We start from the raw sequence: 21,730 nt of genomic DNA, 5'->3' as shown, positions 1-21,730 counted from the left end.
TAACATGGTAACATAGAGTAACATGGTAACATAGAGTAACATGGTAACAGTAAGTATGCTGTGACTCTTGCAGAGCACATGGTAGCAATAAGCATTATTGTGTTAATAAGCAAGAACATTGGTATAACTAACCACTTAGGAAAATGTTTACAGGTTTATCTAGTAAAATTAAACCTAAGCATGATGAACAATATACCTTCAGTATATATTACCAGATGTGTATATACTCAGACCAGATGAAAATAAAGAAGTCTGTAGAAATAGTATTTGTGATAATCGTGACAATGAAACCCAGATGTCCATCTGCAGATGATCAAACTACTCCTATGTGGACCATGGATCAAACCATCCAAAGTAATGTTGACCAAGAGAAGATAGCTAGAAAATACTACATACTTTGTATTTTCATTCATTTCAGAATGAAAAGCAGATGGCCTTCTATGTGTACCCACTAGGAAACATAACCCATATTTACCTTCATTCCTGCTGGAGCCATAGGCACAATGTTTGCAAAGCTGACCACTGTCAGATGTGCAACTTGCTAGATGCTTCCATGGGCATTAACATCATAAACATTCATTAAGAGAATTCTAATTTTTGTACTCTTCAGCACTTAAAAGGTATTCTAAAAGGAAGACAATTTCCTGTTAAATGATTGGTGAGCATTATATGGGTAATGGACATGTGTAATAATAACGTTTATTCCCGACACGGAATGCATCAACTGAAGAGATGGGCTGTAACCCAGAATTATAGAGGCTCTCCCCGATTTCTCTCAGAAATACCGAGAAGGAAAAGTAACTATGGAATATGTAAACAATATTAGTAATGTGCTGATAATGGACATTTCCCCCACCAGTCATAACCACCCTGTTTGTTCTGAGTATAAGCAGAATTTTCTCAAAAGCCAACTGTTAACAGCCGCCAAAAGCTTGGATTAAATGCTACAATTCCACCACCGATGGATTCTACTCTCAGAACACACAACTAGAAACTAGTGCCAATATTTGAAAATGCAATAGCAAACACATACATGTAAATATATATACATATGTCTCATGCTATTAAACACATTGATTAATAGGAAATATACTAGAGATAATTATGGGATACTTAGAAATAAATTCTACTGAGAGCACTGCATGTCAGATCCCAGGAGGTACTCTTAAAGTACTGGAAGTTTTACCACACGTATAAAATTCAGTAGAAATAAGGACGCTCTTATGGTGTGCTTCCTTGGCTTTTCCACCTTGTTTCTTCTCTGTGTGTGATGTAACATAATTTTGCAGCTCATTTCACAAAAATCACACACTATTCTGCCCTCTTCTTGTTGGTGGAACTCATCTCTATGACGTTTTAGACAAAGGAGGGAGGTGAACGAAGAATGAGGCCAGCAGTGGCTTCCTTTGGGATGTGTTGGTGATACTTCAGCCACGGTGAGGAAAGTGCTTTCTTAGGCCCTGCTGTCCCTGTGGTTCAGATCCCTGAGCAAGGATTTTATTGGAGTCGGGCTGACCTGCTCACAGGACAGGGGCTGAGTCCAGCCTGCTACTCCAGCTATTCCCACACATGCTGTGTCTATTTCATTTTTGGCTGGAATTTTGTAGTTATTAGAAGCCCAAACTGGCTGAGAGAAACATCAACACCTAGAAATGAAGTGGTAGCCCCAGCCAAACCTAAACCTTGGAGTCAGCTTGGGTACAAAGGTAGAAGCAAACTGGTAGAAAGTTGGAGAAACATTTTACAAGCTGGAAAATGGCTCCCCATAGCAACCATTTGTAGAGCCTTTGAGAAGGTGTGCTTGGGGACTTAGAAGGAAAAGAATGACTGATAAACACGGGGACTTAGAAAAGCTGGCTTAAAGGAGAAATGCTAATGTCAGGGCTTGGCTGCTCTAGACTGCCTCTAATAAAACAGAAGAGGGTGGACTCAGAGATGGACTGGTGGGTTTCCAACTCACCCTTAAAGAGAATATAGAGTGTTCTCATGAAAACACGGAACTCTTAACAGACACCCTAAGGATGAAGCAGGGACGTGCTTGCGCCACACTGTACATAAAACATTTGATAGCATTCTGCTCTTAAAACCAGGTAAATAAAAAGAATAAAATAATAGAGAGCCAACCAATGCCACAGCTGCACATTTAAGATATTCAGGAGCTAACTGAAATAAAACTCTGGCCTCTATACTTGACCACTTGCAAATGTATCAATAGACACACAGCGCTAGAATTCACGGAAGACTGAAATGCCCCCGTTGAATGCGGTTTGCAGAAATGTTTTCCCCACAGTAATTTATGTATGGGAAATCCAATGTCATCTACAGGCTTGTAATAACTCAAGACAAACATTTTGAGAATTAATAGGGAAAGAAGAAAATATCCCAAGTAAGTGTATACTTGAGAAATAAGACAAAGTGTGGGCAGGGGTTGAGGATATCCCAGTGGATCCTGAAGCTACCATGTTCTTATACTAAAACAAGGCATTGTCGGTTGGATCCTTGGATACATTCAACAGAACTGAGTCAATGCTGTGTTCCACGTCTCCAAAATAAGGAGGCATGGATATGCTCACCATTCAGATTTTTAAAATCTGCTCAATGCATGGCTAGTGGTTAAAGCAATTAAGATCAAGAACTAGACAGACCGAACTTAAACTTAGCTGAGTCACACATTAGCCACGTGCTCTTAGGGCCCATTATGCAATGCCATGGCCTGAGTACACAATGTATCCACACACTCTGGATTTGAATGTTCAGTTCTCCAGATGGTACCACTATTTTGGGGATGTTTTTGAAATCTGGAGATTTGGGAGTGGATACAGGAAGTAGGTCACTGCAAACATGTTTGGGGGTTATTCATTCTCTCTCTCTCTCTCTCTCTCTCTCTCTCTCTCTCTCTCTCTCTCTCTCTGTGTGTGTGTGTGTGTGTGTGTGTGAAAAGGGAGGTTAATAATACCTCATAGAGTTACTGGGTACATTGAAACTTTCTAATACACCCAATGAATATAGCATAATGGTCCGTGTTTGGTTTCTGAGCAAGGGAAGCCAAGGCGACTCTGCCTTGGTAGCTCTACGCAAGAAGAGTCCCTTGCAATTTACCTTCTATCAGCTGGGATCTCAGATACTCACATTGCCCTCAGTATTAATGGATTGCATCCTATTACTTTAGAATTGCATCAATTACTTTAGAATCTCATCCTCCTTTAGGAATTTTTTAAAGAATGAAATGTAACTTCAATATACTGAGTTTTATATTAGGTTGAAGGTATTTTTTCCCATCCTTGAACTTTGTGACGATAGCAAGTCTTTGAAATTGTATTTGCCCTCATTTCCTTCAATAGAGCACATTTCATTAATAGTCACATCCTGTAGCTAGTTAGTGACAGAGCTGGGCTTTGAACTTACATTGAAGAACACTGTTTCTTGGGTGTATGTAGGGTGGTACATTGTTGATAACTCTCCACAGTTTATGTTTGCACCCCAGACTTATAAAATAAATCACGTACCAAGAATATCCTGTGTAAAACTCATTGTATTTCAACCTGTTTACTTATTGTCCAGCCTAGAAATTATCAATGACTATATACTAATTTTTGTGAATAAAGAAAATATTTTTAGTTTAGTTTTGTGTTGGTTTTCTTTCTTTCTTTCTTTCTTTCTTTCTTTCTTTCTTTCTTTCTTTCTTTCTTTCTTTTCTTTCTTTCTTTCTTTTTTTTTTTAATAGGGTTTCTCTGTGTAGCCCTGGCTGTCCTGGAACTCACTCTGTAGACCAGGCTGGCCACGAACTCAGAAATCTGCCTGCCTCTGCCTCCCAAGTGCTGGGATTAAAGGTGTGCATCACCACTGCCTGGCTAAGAAAATATTTTATATAGGTATTAAAATACATAATTATGTATTTCTTGATTTGTGTGTGAATTCACTGGGTATGTCAGCACAGGCCTACTCACTTTGCTCAATCGAAAGAACCTTGACCAAATAGAAGCCCCAGAGATTCAAAGTAGAATCACAGAGATTATTCTCAAACTATCATCTTCAGAACAGTTTGCAAATGTCTGTTCTCAGAATGCTTGTTTGCTATGATAGAAAGTCCCAATCTAGGAGATTTAGTCCAACTCAAGGCCTTGTTTGCAAAAACTAACACACACACACACACACAAACACAACACACACATAACACACGCGTGCACGCGCACACAGAGCAGGCGTTTACTTCCCAGCAAAACTGTGAAATTTGACTGATACTGCAGATTTACTCGGGGTAGGCATGGCATCCTCTTAGCCTGCTGCAAGCCTGAAGTGTTCCCCTTCTACCCCTTGCAGTATCTTTTCCCAGAGTTGGTTGGTATTCCCTGAAGTCAGCCAACGTTCAGCACATGTGAAACACACAGTCACGCTCAGTTTTACAAACATTAAATAAAGTAAGTTTCTTTCTTCTTTCCTATTTGCTTCTCCAGTTTCTATCTTTGGGAGAAATATAATAAACTCCAGTTATAACTTGACTGTATGTTGTAAAATTAGCATCACCCAGTGTTTGCTTGTTCCGATTCTTCTGTCTAAGATGCAATCTAGTGACTCTGGCAACATTCATTCACTCCAAGACATTCTTCACAATTCTCAAAATCTGTGCTGCAAAAGACAGTTATAACACAAGGCCTTTCCCCACCCACCTTTGTCTAACCTAACACCTCTGCTGTTGGGCAGTGGGTGTGGGGAAAGAGGGAGTGGGAGAAAACACGCATCCTGCCAGAGTTCCGGTGCTCTGGGCAGGCAGACACAGAAGACTGCCGAACGATTTCCACATGGCCATGGGTAGATGTCTGGCTGTGGGAAGACACCAGCTCGGCAGGTGGTGGACAAGGGGCAGTCTTAGGTACCAGGTTGTCAGTCTCCGGCATCCCAGACACCGCTGGACACCTTGGAAGAACTGAGAACAAAAGGGGGCTCCAGGGGCAGCTCGGTCATCCCCAGGGCCAAAGGGAGGAGGGGACAAGGGGAGATAGGGACACTATGTGGTTCCCATGCAGGTGAGAGTCCTTGGTCTGGTCTGTGTCATGGGAGGTTAGATGCGGCTCGTTAAAATTATGGGAAAGCATATCCCATCATTCAAGCACAGCGGGCCTTGATGATCAGAGACAGCCTATGGTTTTTAGAGCTCTATTGTAGAAAGGCGGGGGTGGGGGCGGTGGAAGAGATGGTAGACAGAGAGAGGACAGCCATGCTACATAGAGAGAGGGGAGGAAGGGAGAGAGAGAAGGAGGGCTAGAGGTGAAAGTAAAAAAGGTGAGAGCTTAAAGAGAGTAAGGAGGGGCCAAGCAGCCCTTTTATAGTGGGCTAGGCTATCAGGTAACTGTGGGGAGGAACATACCTGGCTATAGTCAGGTCACTGTGGGGGTGGAGTCTAGCCAAAATGCCAGAAGCTTGGGACATTGTCTGTGTGACTTATAGTCACAGAATTATGGAGTAGGGGGCTCTGTGGTGTCAGGCACCTGCCTTTGGAAATGTGGCTTGTTGTTCTGTCCCTTCTAGAGTTTTCTACTGGGTTGCCAGAGCTAGTGTCATGTAACCAAAATAGGCTGCCAATCAGGGCCCCACACTGTCTACTGTGTTCCTGTTAGGGGTTGTTCTTGGGGTTTCTTTTCCCATCACCTTTGATATTAAATTTAAGAACACTTTCTACTGAAAAGAAACTTTGTCACTTCAGAACTTCTGTGGCCTTTGGGGCCAAAGCGTTGTTAGTAAGGGCCACACAATTGATGCTACCTTGTTTTTCTGACTAGTGTATACAATAAAACAGGAATTTCTTAGTGATTGGACATAGACCCAATAGGCAAATCTCTCATGTAGGTACACTCAGAACACACACCCAGTGACTGTGTCACCTAGGTAATTTTTCTGCTAGTAAACAAATTTGAAGTAGCTAGGATTTCTAAAATTTGAGACTACTTGTTTCTCTAAAATATACTCAAGAGGAATCCCCATGAGGTTCTGCACTGAATTTAACTTAAACAGAGATGGGGAAAAACAAACTTCTATGGAAGATATTCTACAATAATAAAATATTTCTCTCAGCGGGTGAGCTGGTAGCAATTGCATTGTTGCAACTCAAGCTCACGTTGCAGTCAGTCATTACCATCGTAACAAGCCCTTGGACCAGCTGGTGTGGATGAGCAACATTGAGCCCCTGATGAGCACATTATTTCACAACTTGAGCTTTGTGGAGAAAAAGACAGATATTCATGGAAAAAGAGGATTAATATTTTGAGATCCCTTTCTTCTCTACTTTGGTCCATAATAAGATGCAACTCACAATCAATCTCTGGCTACTTCTTTTGCTTTTTTAAACTACGGAGGAGCAGAAGAATCAAGAAGCTGGGCTGAGATTGGAAAAAAGCAGATACTCCAACTTAAATACATCTGTATCCAGCAGGCTATGGAAATGTCCATTCAGCATGGAAGACCCTGCAGCAAAATCAACCTCTAAATGGACTTTGCTTTTCTTTCACAGATTAGTCAGTCATGAATGAAATTTTTAGCGAGCAAGGTAGACCCGAAGTTTCTATAGAGTTCTAAGACATTTTCACCCTTAAGTCCATCTTATTTCTACCCCCCACATAAACCAACAACTTGGAAAAAATAGTTCGAAATAAAAAAATCCAGTCTAAAGTCCAAAATAAATAAATAAATAAATAAATTTATATTTTTCTTGTTTTTTTTAAGTAGAGAAAATTCATCCTGGTTTTTTTAAACCTCAGAACATGTAAATTAATTTCAAAGCAAGTTAAAGGATCAAATAAACAGATTAGGATAAAATAATCATGAAATACTCAGAACACATAAATTGCTTTGCTGAAAACTCTATTTGTTACTGGTAAATAACTAGATATGGACAGAAAAACCAAGTAAAAAATGTTCTCTTGGGCCAGGAGAGATGGCTTAATGGATAAGATAATTTGCTGCTCCTATAGATGGTGGGGGTTGAGTTCCCAGCACCCACATGGGACAAGAAACTAGCAAGCTCAACTCTAGGGGATACAGTGGCCTCTTTTGTCCTCTGAGGGCATCTATACTCACATGAGCCCACACATAGATATACAGAGATGCACAAAATTAGAAATATGGCACTCTTTTAAAAATATGTTCCCTTGTCTTTTGGGAAGGAACAATATAAACAGAGATGGAATTGGATAAGTGTCTCTCACCCCATCTGACATTTATTTGTCTGTCTTTGTGTGAATAAAAAGTAAGGCACGATCTCTTGCCTTGGATTTCATCCCTAGTTACAAACATGCAGCGTCAATGCAAGTAAGTGCTTTTATTTTTAAGGGTATCTGTGGCTTGAAGAAATTACAAAGATGCAAAGATCCCTTCCTTCTCTTCAGGCTAAGTCATTTGGAGCTCTCCAGTGTCCCAAGCCCAGCCCTGGCATCTTTGCAGACCCCAGTGAAACTGTATTTGTGTCCTTCCTGGATGGGACATGTGTATCTGCAGGTTTCCACACTCCTACAAAGTTTACAACATGGATACAAGTTTCAGAACCACTGCTTTTTAAAAACAATTGCTTACAGTTGTATCAAAATTATTGACAGTCGATTTCTTTGAAATAATTGGTAGGATACACCAAAGAGCACATCTGCTCTTATACGTTATGATTTACTGGTTACGTTACCATTCACCATTAAAGTTGAACACTATTTTATATATTTCTCTCATTTAGTATTTACAAAGTTTTATGAAACCTGACATCGTGGATTTTCAGCTTTCAATGCCTAAAATATTCTGAATGCAGCATCTGGCTAAAGTTTAATTCTTTTCCCCTGAAGGATAATATGTTGTTCATTAAAATAATCTGAGAAGTAAGGTGCACCCCTTCTAATATGTCAAGGTGTGAAACAAACAATTTATTGCAAACCATTAAAAGTTAGATAATTTTTGTAAAGACAAATAATATTCAAATCTACCTTGTTTCTAAATTGACAAATACAGCATCTAAAAGTGTCACAATCCCACTGTCTGTTGCTTTTATGCCTGAAGCAGTCAGGGTACATGTCTACACCAAGAAAGTTGTCTCATAATTATAAGATATGAAAAAGCAAGAGAATTTAAGTGTTTGGGTTTTTTAAAAGAACATGGGTGTGCCTCGTGGATGTTTTCAAAAAGGAGCTCTCCTGGAGACTACAAACAGGGTATCCCTTCTTAGGTCTGAATGCTGCATTTCTGAAATTTGACACACATATGTGAACAACTCAAAAGTAAAATTTATAAACATGAGATACTGTGTTGGGCTCTTGCCCTGCAATAGACATTAAAATAAAAAAGGTGGACTCTGAGCTTTCTTTTTACTAGGTCCTAAAACCAGCAGTTCTGGCTATTGGTTTTTGTCACTGTTGTGCATCTCTGGAGAACCAGTCACCTCAGGAAGGTGGGCAGGCACACTGACAAAACACTCTCTAGCTAGGCAGAGGAAATAAAGACAGGATAGGCAGGGACAGCACGAGAGAGCATGTGAGTGCTTGGTGATGGTTCCTGGAGGGTTCCAGGAAAGCTCCAGGTCGACCCCAAGCAGAGAGGGCAGGAGAAGGTTATTAGCTGTCAGCAGTGCTCTTTAGCCTTCCTGAATTCCAAGACAGCCTCCTCCCCATGCATGGATCAGAGGGCTCTGCCAAGAGTTCCCATTCAGGAGAGCTGGCCAGTGGCTGTTCTGTGGACTCCTTCCACTGAAGCCGGGCACTCCTGAGCTCCATGTGTGCCAGCCTGGGAACTTGATTTAATTGTCAATAGAAGGAAATAATAGATACCTCTCACAGGTTTTAATATGATCTTAAAATAGGGGAAAGTTTTCTGTTATGACATTGACATAGAGGCGATGATTTTGAGTAATGCAGGATGATGTGGGGCTGCTTAAGATTAAATATGAGCTATATAAAGGCCTGTCAGAATGAATTCTAATGTGCCATGAGACACTTTGCATACCCTTAAATATGCAAAATGTCTCTTGGCACCCTAGAATTCATTTTGACAAGCCTTTATATAGCTCTTACTTAAAGTCCTACTTTATTTTTAGGGACCGGGTCCTCAGAGCTACTCTTTGAGGAGAGGCAACAAAGGGCACTGTTAATCCGTTTGTTTCGTTAGCGAGGGAGAAATGAAACACAACACAAAACAGCGGCAAAAAGTGGAAGCTTGTTTAATATTGTTCTACCATCCTCCTGAAAGGCATAATAATTTGAGTTACATATCTGAACTGATTGGAGTCACAGAATCATAGCTCCTTTTTGCATTTAACAATATATACAATATAAAATAAATACATTTACACAAATGGACATTTGCTGGAGCACACAGTATGGTACACATCACAAAAATATACAATTGATTGCTTTACAGATGTGATGCCCACCTACAGCTATAGACATGGTTTCATTATTATTATTAATTATTATTAATTATCATTATTATTTTTACTACTGGCTATAATGCAACTCCTGGATCATTGTAAGCAGTTTAATTTTTTGTTTTGTCCATTCACGATCTTTGCACATAAGACTGCCATAAAATGTTGTCCCAGGCAGGTAAACAGAGATGCTTAAATAATTAAAATACAATCACCAACATCCATTTTCTCTTCTATAAGAAAAATAGCAGTTTTAAATTTTTTATATCTTTTATGTCATCATTTAAATGCAAAATAGTGGAATAAATACAACAATCTGGCTTGATTAAAACACGAGAGTCACTACAAGAAGCCAACACAATTGCACTGCCTTAAATAAGGACAAACCTAAAAGGAAAATAAAACTGCAAATTGCATGGCTAAAACATACACCTTGGTATCTTCCTGACAGCTGGCATTAACTAAACGGTCTTGCTGGAAACTTGAAAAATAAAAACCAAAAAACAAAAACCAAAACAATAAACTTTGCTTGAGCAAGGTACAAATGGTATTTACCCTAAACCTGTGCGTTTTCTTTAGATCCACACTTGAAGCTGTTGTTGTTTTCACCATAGTTGTGAGATCTTTGTTGTTTTAAAAGGCCAAGTCTTCTAAACGGAGAACTATACATTGTACCTTGTTCTTTAAATGTGCCTCTGTCTCATCTGATCACGTGTGGGCTCTGGCTTCTGAAGCTCAGATACTTCTCTGTGACTCAGTGAAACGGTGGATACATTGTCTATATTCCATTTGTGTATATATAGCATGATTGAGTAGTAGTAACTTAAACCCTGCATAAACCTTCTGCAAAGTAATGTTTCAAACACTTACATGATGAAAGAATCTTACAGGATGAGCACCTTCCCCCCCCCCCAGGAGTTGTATTTTCTGTGGATGTTTAGTCAGGGATTTGCCAATTTTTTTTAACTTATCACAGCTATCAATTTCAAGTTATTGACCATCCGAATGAATTGCTAAAGATGGTTTACCTAGAGTCACACTACAGTCACTTTCTCTACTGAGAACCACAATCTACGATATATTCCCATATAGCTAATGATAGATACACAGTATTCCTAGCACAGCGCTGAGACAGCCTCAGTCCAAGGTATTTTGCTTAACGCACACAAAGTAGCAATAGTTTTGGAAGCAAGTCCGCACCAAAAAGGTTTGCAACAACACAGAGCGAGTTAATAACAACATCTGAGAGATGATCAGGTGGAAGCCTATATACAGCATTTAAAAATTAGACTTATCTATATTCTTGAATATTCAAAGTTTTATGTCTAAGCTATACATTGGTATTCTATAATAAACCATTAGAGAAATTATCCCTTTTTTGAAAATATTATTATGATTTTGATGTGTGTCTGATCGTAATGAATACTGTTTTGGAGTTTCAATCTCTTAGTTATTACTGGTAAGGAGTAGAATATACTACTGTAGTCTCCTGAGGAAGTATACATCCAATACTGTCTCTACTTCTACCCTGTGTCTAAAAGCACACACCACAAGAATCCAAACGCCACGAGAACAAGACGACAGTTTCCGAATGCAACATAAAGTTCAGAAAAGCGCAGCAAACATGGAACATTGAAGCTGAACTATTCTTTTGTTTGTTAGGAGTACAACTTTAATTACATCTGTGTACATAGAATAAGACTGTCCACAGAATACAGAGAGCAGCTACTAACAGTGGTCCATTGGTAAAGCGTTCTACGGAGGTTACTGGTTTCTGGTTATTCGGCGACTGTAGGTTTCGGGAGGGGACATCTGATTTCTTCATTCGATTACACCTGGTTACAGTCTGAAACCTGACTGACCTTCGTGCTGTGACCATATTTGTTGAAAAAGCACATCTATTGGCTTAGCTTTTGGTAAGAAAACAAACAACGAAACAAAACAAACCTGCAGGTTAATTTAAACCACCATCCCTAAGTGAATCGACTCCTATGGATCAGGACTTTAGAATTTGGTCAGGCGTCTGCTGTCTTTGATGGTTGGTTGGTTTGAATTCGGGCATTTAGCCTTATTGCCTCTGAAATGGTATTGGCTCACAGCTCCTTCTGAGACAGAGTTTGTAACTGTATACAGGCAGCATCTTGTTCCTAACCACGAGGGCAGCTAGAAACCGTATGGCGACTGTCCCTCCCAGCAGGGAGGTGTACTGGTGCTAATTCTACAGAGAGGGATCCCATGTGCAGTGCTCGTGGATGGGACCACTCGGTGTCACGGTAGGTATCATCTAATCCTTGGTGTCAGTGAACATTTAGGCAAACTGGAGCTCATGTAAGAAACTGATGTTTGGGACCAGACTGGCACACAACATAAATTGCATCCGTGTTAATATGCACCTTCCCTTCAACTATTGCTTGAGTAAGTTAAATCCCCATATTAATAAATGGCTGAAAAGTGGTAAAGCTGGTACAAAAAAATCTCCATTTGTAAGAAGAAACGAAACATTTTTAAAAATCTTCCTTCAGGGTTCATTTGTCCTTCATTAGTGTTCAATTGTTCAAAGCCAGCACGAGGTTGCGGTATCCTTACCCCTCTCTAGTATTGCATGAATGAATAAAGCTTAAAGGATTCCCTGAAAAAGTTACATAGTAGCTAAACTAACCAACACCTGGAAGACTTGACAAAAGAATTAAGGAATCAAATGGCTGTAACTGATCTAGATGAGAAAGCAAGGAGAAGCAGCCAATGCCGCCACTTAGGTTGTCTGATCGAAGGCTGCCCCGTAGAATCTAATACTGCACTAAGTCGATCCGTTTGCGTTGCACTGTACTTTAGGTACGGTTCTCTCTTTGATTCCTTACTCACCGGGGATGTCATGGTTCATGACAAGTTCACTGGCATCCATAGTATGGATCTCTGTCCTTTGGCAGGGCTGGCTTCCATCTCTCTCTCTCTTTCTCTCTCTCCAGTTAGAGACTGCTTTTAAGAGTTCAGCAGCAGAAGGAAGGAAAGGAAACAAACAAAAAATAATGGGGAAGGAAGAGATGGAGAAGAGATGCAAGAGGTAAAAGAAATGTTCCATACAATCAGAGGTATTGACTATGTATGCAGAGTGGGAGGAGATGTGAGAAAGCGAAGAGAGGGGAGAGCAAGGCAAGAGGAGGAGATTGTGGAAAGGAAGAGAAAGGAAGGAAGGGGGAGACAGAGGAGGGAGGGGGAAGAGAAAGGAGGGAAGGAGGGGAGGAGGGAAAATGAACTATTAGTGAAAGAAGCCAAACATAATAATAGAACAAGGAAGAGTGGAGGATCGCAGGGATGTGGCCAGAGGATGGTGGGATGAAGTAGAGGAAACCTATCAGGAAGATGTGGCGGAATCCGCAGGCTGCATCGTACTGTGGCTGCTAAAATATCAGTGCAGTCTTGATTTTTAATGTTGTTCACTAAACTCTAAGATTCTTCGACATCATTCTTGGGTTTATCTTCCCTTTTCAACGTGCAGGATGGGAGGGCCCAGGGGGGGCTTTTAGTCAGACCTTGGCCTCCAGCATTTCCAAAAAAAGTTTGTGCATGGGCACTTTGCCTTCGAGTTTGATGTTGTAGAAGTGCTGGACTGCCTTGGTGGAGGTCTGCCTCAGCAGCGGCAGCGTCATCAGCATCTTGCCTGCACGGCGAGGGTCTTCCATGTGCTGGCCAGCCTCGTAATCCTGCAGGGCCTCATGTAACACATCCTGAAGTTTCTGCACAGCTTCCACATCTTCTATATGCATGGAATCTGGACAGGGAAGCAGAAGAGGTCAGCCATCATGGAAATTGCAAAACCAAGCTAACCAAACAAAATGCCATTTATTTTATACACAGAGAGACACACCCACACACATACTCATACACAGTCACACACACTCACACATACACATTCACACACTCACACACACATCCACATCCATGCTCACACACATTCACACAGTGCTCACACACATTCATATATGCACACTCACACACACACACACATTCACACACATTCATACACACACTCTATCTCACACACACACTCTCTCTTTCTATCACACACACACACACACTATAAAGAAATATCACAAGGAACACAGATGAAAACATTCTAAATAAAATATGTGGGTGTTCTTATGTACCCAGGGGTCAAAGCTGGTTCAAACCCTGTATGTTTTCCCCTAAATTTCACTTAGTAATCTTCAATATGAGCTTAGAATTTAAGAATTATTTTATATCTGCATATGTGTGTGTGTGTGTGCATATGTGTGTATTTACAGCATACATTACATATTGACTAGCAGAACACTTTAACAGACATTTGGCAGTATGACCCTAAGACCTTTTCATGTTTCTTTAACAAAGAACTATAGCAAGGAATTTATAACACAGGTGAATAAGGGGAGGAAGAGAAATAAATATGATCAAAATCTACTCTAAAAAATTCTCAAAGAATAAATAAAAATATTATTTTAAAAATTTCTAAATGTTAGCAAAGATAAATTTTAAATCTCAAATTTCTACCCAAAAGTTCATATTTCCCAAAGGTTAAAAAGATAATGACCAAGATTGTAATTCACAAGTCCACATGACACATGGAAACCCTGACTATATGATATCTCTGTCATTTCTAATGCTTCAAAATCTTAAATGTATTGCTCACATCTTATTACGTTATTCTTATATACTCAGATTACGTTTAGTTGTGAAATATTTTCCCCATTTGTAATAGTGAACTCGGCCCCTAAATTGACTAATTTAACAATCCAATGTAGTCAGGAACAAAAAGGGTTAACAAGGTTGCTGTAATTATCCTTGTGAGAAATGTGAAATGTGGATAAAAAAATAAAACAGACACTTAATTATATACAAGTTTGAATCATTTAGCACGTTTTATTGATTCCGATGACAGTTTATCTGTTAATTACACATAATGGAGTCTTCGGGGACTCTTCATGTTTAATAATCCCTTTTCACTGTGAATGTCAAGTGCGAAGATATATGTAGTTAGCCCAAGTTTCCCACAATTCAAACATAGATCACAGAGTAAACTAAACAGAACCTTGTAATAAAACCAAATAAAAACAGAGAGGCAGAGGAATGAGGACGACTGGATATAACCAGTAAAATGCTGTTAAACTGTTCTGTCTGGAGCCTCTCGAGGTGATGTTACCAACCCACAGTTAAAATGTCTGACCCAGAAGTATTCCTGCCTATAAAAACTGCAGGAACCAAAATGGAGAAGAGACTGAGGGAGAGGCGGTCCAGTGACCTGCCCAACAGGGGATCCACCTCGTGGGGAGACACTAAAGCCTGACACTATTACTGATGCTGTGATGTGCTTACAGATGGGAGCCTAGCATAGCTGTCCTCTGAGAGGCCAAACCAGCAAGTGACTGATGCAGATACTTACACCCAACCATTGGACTGCAGTCGGGGACCACTGTGGTTGGGTTGGGGGAAGGATAGAAGAAGCAGAAGAGGGTGCCCCTATAGGAAGACCAGTGGTCTCAACTAACTTGGACCTCTAGGAGCTCCCAGACACTGAGCCACCAACCAGGCAGCATACAGGAGCTGGTCCAAGGGTAATGGGTGGATTATAAATAAATAAATAAATAAATAAATAAATAAATTCTTTTAAATCAAAAAAATAAAACTAAACTAAACAAAAACCCTAAAAACTCTTCTGTCTGTTAAAATTATGCACTGTTTATACCAAGTAGATCAGGATTGCATGGTGGTTTTGATGCTACCTTGGGACTCAGATTAACACAGCATGGTAACCTTGGCTACTATACAACACAGAGATGCAGGAGTCTATGCTAACACCAATGGATCACTTGTTGGCTTTGCTTTGCAGAAGAACATAATGAAGGGTGACAAGACCCTCACCTGGAAGTCCTGCTATTGTTCCTCTTGCTCCTTCTCCCCAGGTGACAGTAATCTTGGGAGATACTAGAGGATAAGGGAAGTGGCGGGGTGATGGCTAGAAGACTCCATGATGGAGCTTCAAGAGGTCACCTTCCACAGTGAGCTGGGACTAGGTGGAGATGGAGCGGCTTTGTAGTCACCTGCCCTGTTAATGACCCTCCATCTGTGTTCTCTCCGGCTCAAACTTAGTTTGTTCTATTTGTGTGTGTATATGTGTTATGCATTTGGGGTGTGTAAGCGCACATGTGTTCACACATACACTTCTCTGTAACCTTCCTCAAGAACTATCTACTGTGTCTCCTGAGATAAGGTCTCTCAACAGATTGGAATTTGCCAAGCCAGCTAGACGGGCTGGCCAGTGAGTCCCTGGAGGCTTCCTGTCTCTGCCTCCTCACCACTGGGATTGAAAGCTCTGGCTACCCTATCTGGCTTTTGGCATGGCTTCTTGTTACTCAAACACTGGTCCTGATGCTGGTAAGAAAAGCATTTTACCCACTGGACTATCTCACTAGCACTGGAAACTTAGTTTCCCTTTTTTAAATAAAATAAAATAATAAAATAAAATAAAATTCAGCTTCTAAAATATAGTTATGCTAGTGTTTATTCTCCAAATGAAAATGGAACTGCCCAAGGAACACAGTCATGGACTTTTCTGTTTTTATCAGCAGTCTCCTCTACAGTGTTCCAAGCAATGGTATCTCTAGTTGTATGAAGACTGCTTTACAAGAGATGGGTCTAATGATGAGAAATACCTATTTCATATTTTCCCAGTCTGTCTCCAAGTGCCTTCCTTTGGTTTGGGTTATAATTATTGTAATGAAGTAGAGCATATTTCTCTTTTGTAGGTGGTGTTCATTTAAACATGGGAAGCCAGCTGCAGCTCCCCCCGCCCCTGCCACCCTAGCTTTTCAGTTTTTCCTTTGCCACTACTCTGGCCTGGCCTAGGGAGATATACGAGCGGATGTCACAGGAAATGAGGCGAGAACAAATAGCAGAGCGATATGCTCACAAACAGCAATTAAGACTTCAAACTATTCTTTAAAGGCTGTGATTTAGCTGGAGAGATTTAAAAATGATTTAATCAAATTACTATGATAATTTAACTTCCCATTTACAGAAAAGATTCTAACTCATTTTAGCTTTACTCGTTCTCAGATCTGCTAATACTTCAAATGCAAACTCACTAAATCTGAACTATTTAATTAGACCGTGATTCAGCTGGCAGACTGCTGAAGGAAATATCCATCTCCATTAGGGGCCCTAGTTCAAGTGTTGGTTCTGTAATGTTTAATCTGCTCTGTTTCTTGGGCTCGGTGGACATGCAGATGCCAGAATCAGTAGAAGTGGCATTGGGTGATTGTCTGGCTTTGGTTGTTGGTACTTGTTTCTTCTCAAGTATGTTTCCAAGGAAGCAGGTCTGAGAATCAGAATGGATGGAAACAGAGTAAATGTGATAACAGGGATACATCCGGTCATGAACACACTTGGCAGGGCAAGGCTACACAGTAAGAGTACTAGTTCATCTGGTCAGAAATTTGGATGCCTGGGCCCAAGTCCTGAACCACCAAATCAAGGTACTGGGACTTGGTCCACAACTTACCATTAACTCTTCGTTGAGGACAACTGAATAGGATAATAAATATATATGTGCTATTAAAATGAATTAAGATTTCAAAATGTAACCAGAGCTCAAATAGGATATATATCTTATATCATATATATATATATATATATATATATATATATAATATGTTGTTTCAACCCCTAATAACTACCTTAATGAGTAACTATATACAATAGTTTTATTGTTTTATTTGTGTGTTTATTTATTTATTTGTTTATTTAATTTTAGTGAGTGTTTTGCCTGTGTACCATGTATGTGCAGTGCTTGCAGAGGCCAGAAGAGGGTCTCATATCCCCGGAGACTCTGTTACTGATGGTTGTGAGCTACTCTGTAGGTGCTGGGTATTGAACCTAGGTCTTCTGGAAGAGCAGTCAGTGCTCTTCATCACCCAGTCTCCTCTCCAGTTCCATAATATTTGATATTTTTGATATAGTATTCATAATATTTGATATAGTCGCCTACGAATGAGACCATAAGAGAGGGTGCCATTCCTGTCTTTGACTCTCAGAACAGGGATGAAACACATCTATTGCCATAGGTGGAACATTCAAAGGCTTTAGATTTTACTCATTAAGTGTAGTAAGCATTGGCCTTTTCTATACCGGTGGACATGGGCATGGGTGCTCAGAGGGTCACAGTTCAATCTGGGAAGTGACTTTCTGCTTGTGACTCATTATCTATAATGATGTCTCATGCTGAGCCGGAACTGAGTATCAAGAATAGACATGCATGTCCAGTGTCGTCTAGTATGGAGAATGAAAAATCATAACTGGTAATGTACTTTGTGGGACAGAGATGGTCACTTTACTGAGAGTTTATAATGGACAGGGTATGTGGTCCAGTGGCCAAGAGCTTTCTTAGCATGTGGGAAGGACCTGGTGTCAATACCCAGCATTGTAACAAGCGATGTAAATCACCCTACAAGAGAGAGGTGATGATCAATATGACTTTTATCCCTGAACCTTAAAAGATTAAAACAAGAATGTGCTAAGCGAAACAAAAAATGGAAATGAGCAGAGGTCTTCTTAAAAGAGAAGTGATGTTTTAATTTCTCTAGGAACACTAGATAAGGTGTTCTAGAGTGATTCTATGGTCAGCAGCCAGCTGCCATCCAGGACCCCTGGGTAACTGTAAGACAAATGGCCTTCACTGACAGAATGGCTTCCCCACAAAATAAAAGATTGAAAGGCACTGATCGTAAGTATCCTTATAGTAACCAGGCAGCAAAGCCAAACGTGTGGCATCGCAACACAAACCAGGACAAGGTGGGCCTCAAGACTGCTCCCCCAAACCCAAATGATTACATAATGTGGGTGTTCCTAACATTTCCCCAGATTACCATCTGGCCCTGGTTTAAAATGTCACACCAAATGGCATAACTATAAAGTAAAACCACTAAGTCATTCAAAAAAAACCTTCTAGAAATCAACCACTGACGAACTTGGAACAAACTTAAGCTTCAATAAAGATAACATTTGTGACTGACTAATAGTCACTAAATATGCACAAATACCTATGTGTGTATGTATATACACACACATATACATATATATGTATATATATATATAGACCCACTTTTATCTAACTGGCAGCTAAAGAGCAGGTGAGTTTTCTAGGACTTTATATGCATCTCATGGTAGAATGACAGGCAGAAATTGAGACCACAGCCAATACTGAGCAGATCTGAGTCATCCACACCCTAAGCTCTGACATCGTAGAGAGGTCACTGTCCTTGCCTCCCCCTGCAGCCACTGAACAATGAGCTACCTGCAGGTGCCACTGGGCAAGGACTTGAGTGTATGTAGCACCCAGGTTGTGAGGAGGTCTGTTGCAATTTCCACAACAGACCAAAGACGATGGAAAGAAAGCAGGGATATTCAGACTTGGGTTATACATTTTGATTCTAAAGTCCATCCATAGAATTTTTGGGGGGATAAATGAACAAGTCTTGACTGCAGTCACTGAGCATAAACAATTTAATAGCAAACACAAGGATGTGGTGGCCACAAAAGCCAGGACAGTAGGTGCAGTACATGTGCTTACTCTTTAGGCTGGAGGTAACTTTCCCTCTTGCATCTATTTCTGCTACATTTAGAGAATCCAGTGCATCTATCTGAATCAAAAGTCTATATTTAGTGCCTCTAAAAGCAGTTACTTTGGAAGAAAGGGAGAGGGTTAACCCTAGAACAAGGCATCTTGAACGGTTCCTGGCTACTTCACAGTCTTATTTTTTTTTTTTTGAACTTGCTTATATATTCATTGTGTTAGACTGAAAATTGACTCCAAGGATGCCTAAGTCCTGAATCCTAGAACACATGAATGTTACCTATTAGGGCAAAAGGAACTTTGTATGCTATTAAGATATAATCTTCATATGGGAGATTATCTTGGAATATCCAGTCCAATAAAAGCAAAATAGAAAGGAGGCAGCCATGTCATGAAGGTAACCTCTACACCACTGGCTTTCTATGATGGAGGAAGAGCCTGGGTAGCAATGGGTAGGCCTGGGTTCACAGAGGTAGGGACTGAGAACTCAAGGGTAGCCTCAACTACATAGTGAGACACTGTTTCAAAAATATAAGGCAAAATGAAAAGATAGATGGATAGATAGATTGAATGGATGGACTGATGAATGGATGATAGATGAACAGATGGATGGATGGATGGATAGATGGGTGGATGGAATGATGGATAGATGGGTAGATGAATGGTTGGAGAAATGGATGGATGGGTGGATATATAAATGGAGAAATGGATGGATGGATGGATGGATGGATGGATGGATGGATGGTTGAATGGATGCAGATGATATGTTGTGGAATATGACTAATGCCAGAGAAATTAAGGAAACAGACTCTCTGGAATTATCAGGGGGAGCTGAGCTCTGTCCATATCTTGTAGTACACCTGATGAACTGATTTTGGAATTCTGACCCCCAGAGATGAGAGCACAAATGTATTTTTAAAATGAAGGTATGGATTATGTCTGCACTGAACACACATAGTTTTTCCTGTCACTGTTCCTGAGACAACACCATATGTCAACTCTTTATCTAAATTTATCTGGTACCACTTATAAGTACTCTAGAGCTAAGTTACTAAAACAAACAGGTATGGGTTATATAAAATCATGCTATTTTACATACAAATTGATACTCTGCAGGCTTTGTAACTATCCTTAAGGAAAAAAAAACTAGAATTGATTCTTCACAAATACCAAGGGGTGACTATTATAGTTATCAAAAGGCAGCAACATGAAGTATAGGCGTCAAATTCTGAAGCAATTTAACACGATCAGTTTAGGTTTCTTGGGGTGAGATAGGAATTACCCAGTTTTCTGTACTGAACCCTCTGAAACATAGTGTGCATGGTTGTTTGTGGGATATAAGCAATGTGTCAGGAGTGGAGATGAGACGTCCAACTTTCTGTCTCACAGTGACTACAAGTGCTCATCAGCTGAACGTGGCGCCTGCATGGACATGCAGGGAGATTCCTCAAGAGAAGTTTTCTAAAAGAGGTGGCTACAGAAAGGTTTTCCCAAAACAAACGATCAAGCAAGTATACCCTTTGGACCAGCAACTAAAACTACGTCCAGAACATCAGAGAAATGGCACCATTTTCTAAAATTGCCTAAGAGGCCCAATAAGGCCTTTAGACGGAAAGGGATTTTGTTAGTGACATCTATGCTCACTGTGCAGCTTCATGGAGATGCTAACATATTGATCCTGAAGGCTCAGCTCACAGTCTCCAAACCAAACATCCCCTACCTCAAAACCTTATTACCTCACTTTTATAACTGGTTTCAACTGGTTTATGTCTCTTACTGATGCTGGACATTGTTTAATTCACCTATTTTACTTTAGAGTTAAGAAACTAACTATGACTCGAAACCATGTTCTCTAAAGTGAAGGAAATACAGACTCACAGAGTACAAAAAATTCCTTAGATTAAAAAATATCACAAATATATGCCATATATATATATATATGTATGTATGTATGTGTGTGTGTGTGTGTGTATACACACACATTTGTGGTATTGCTACTTAATTAGCAAGTTATAAGGAAAAGCTTATCAAAAAGCTTCCCCTAAGGGTGTGATAATAAAAATGATTGAGAGACACTAAGCTAATCTTATATAAGTATTCAAATATCCTAAATATGGCCCCATTCCGGTCATCTAAAGAAATCACAGCATTTGTCACTAGAAACTCTACAATTGTGAACTGTGTATACAAATCAATGTGTCCTGAGGAATGTCCTCAATTATGAGGTTCCTAAGATTATTCCCAAGCTTAAGCTGATGACCAAAATAGTATTAATAGTGTTCTATCCGTATTTATTTTATTCTAGAAGTATTATATAAAAGTAAAAAAAAACACTTAATTTTACTCATATTTATTCTTGAATAAAATGTGCTCACTAAAAATATAAAAACCCCTATCAGGAAGCCAACTGTCTGTTCACCAAACAAAAGCATAATATTGGTGGCTATTGAATAAAAGCAGATGGTTAAAATAATATTAAAGCATAAACAAATGTGATTTCTGTTAACATTTACAGCCATGCAGGAAAAAGTCACATAGGCCTCTACCAAATAATTTTTTACATAATTGTTCATTTATGTTAATCTAAAATTTTGAATACAAAAAGAAAACCTTGGTATATCTAAGCAAAGAATCAGCACATGCTCACAGGGATGCTCTCACAGGGATGTGCTCACAGGGATGCTCTCACAGGGATGTGTTCACAGGGATGCTCTCACAGGGATGTGTTCACAGGG

At 39.9% G+C, this 21,730-nt stretch overlaps 1 protein-coding gene across 11 annotated transcripts in view; it reads right to left on the bottom strand.

Moving 5' to 3' along the window:
- Nucleotides 1-9,168: 9,168 nt before the first annotated feature.
- Nucleotides 9,169-21,730, bottom strand: part of Esrrg (estrogen related receptor gamma) — a 606,111-nt gene continuing 593,549 nt past the window's right edge. For all 11 annotated transcript variants that reach the window (XM_021166361.2, XM_029477729.1, XM_029477722.1 and 8 more), the window contains one exon: nucleotides 9,169-13,160. In XM_021166361.2, coding sequence (XP_021022020.1) covers nucleotides 12,916-13,160 — 245 coding nt within the window. In that variant the 3' untranslated portion in view covers nucleotides 9,169-12,915. The remainder of the gene's footprint in view (nucleotides 13,161-21,730) is intronic.

Source organism: Mus caroli, chromosome 1 (genome assembly GCF_900094665.2).
Source record: "Mus caroli chromosome 1, CAROLI_EIJ_v1.1, whole genome shotgun sequence".
In the NCBI taxonomy this organism is placed as follows: Eukaryota; Metazoa; Chordata; class Mammalia; order Rodentia; family Muridae; genus Mus; species Mus caroli.
Note: the sequence above shows the minus strand (reverse complement) of the source record. Positions and strands in the feature narration are given on the sequence as shown.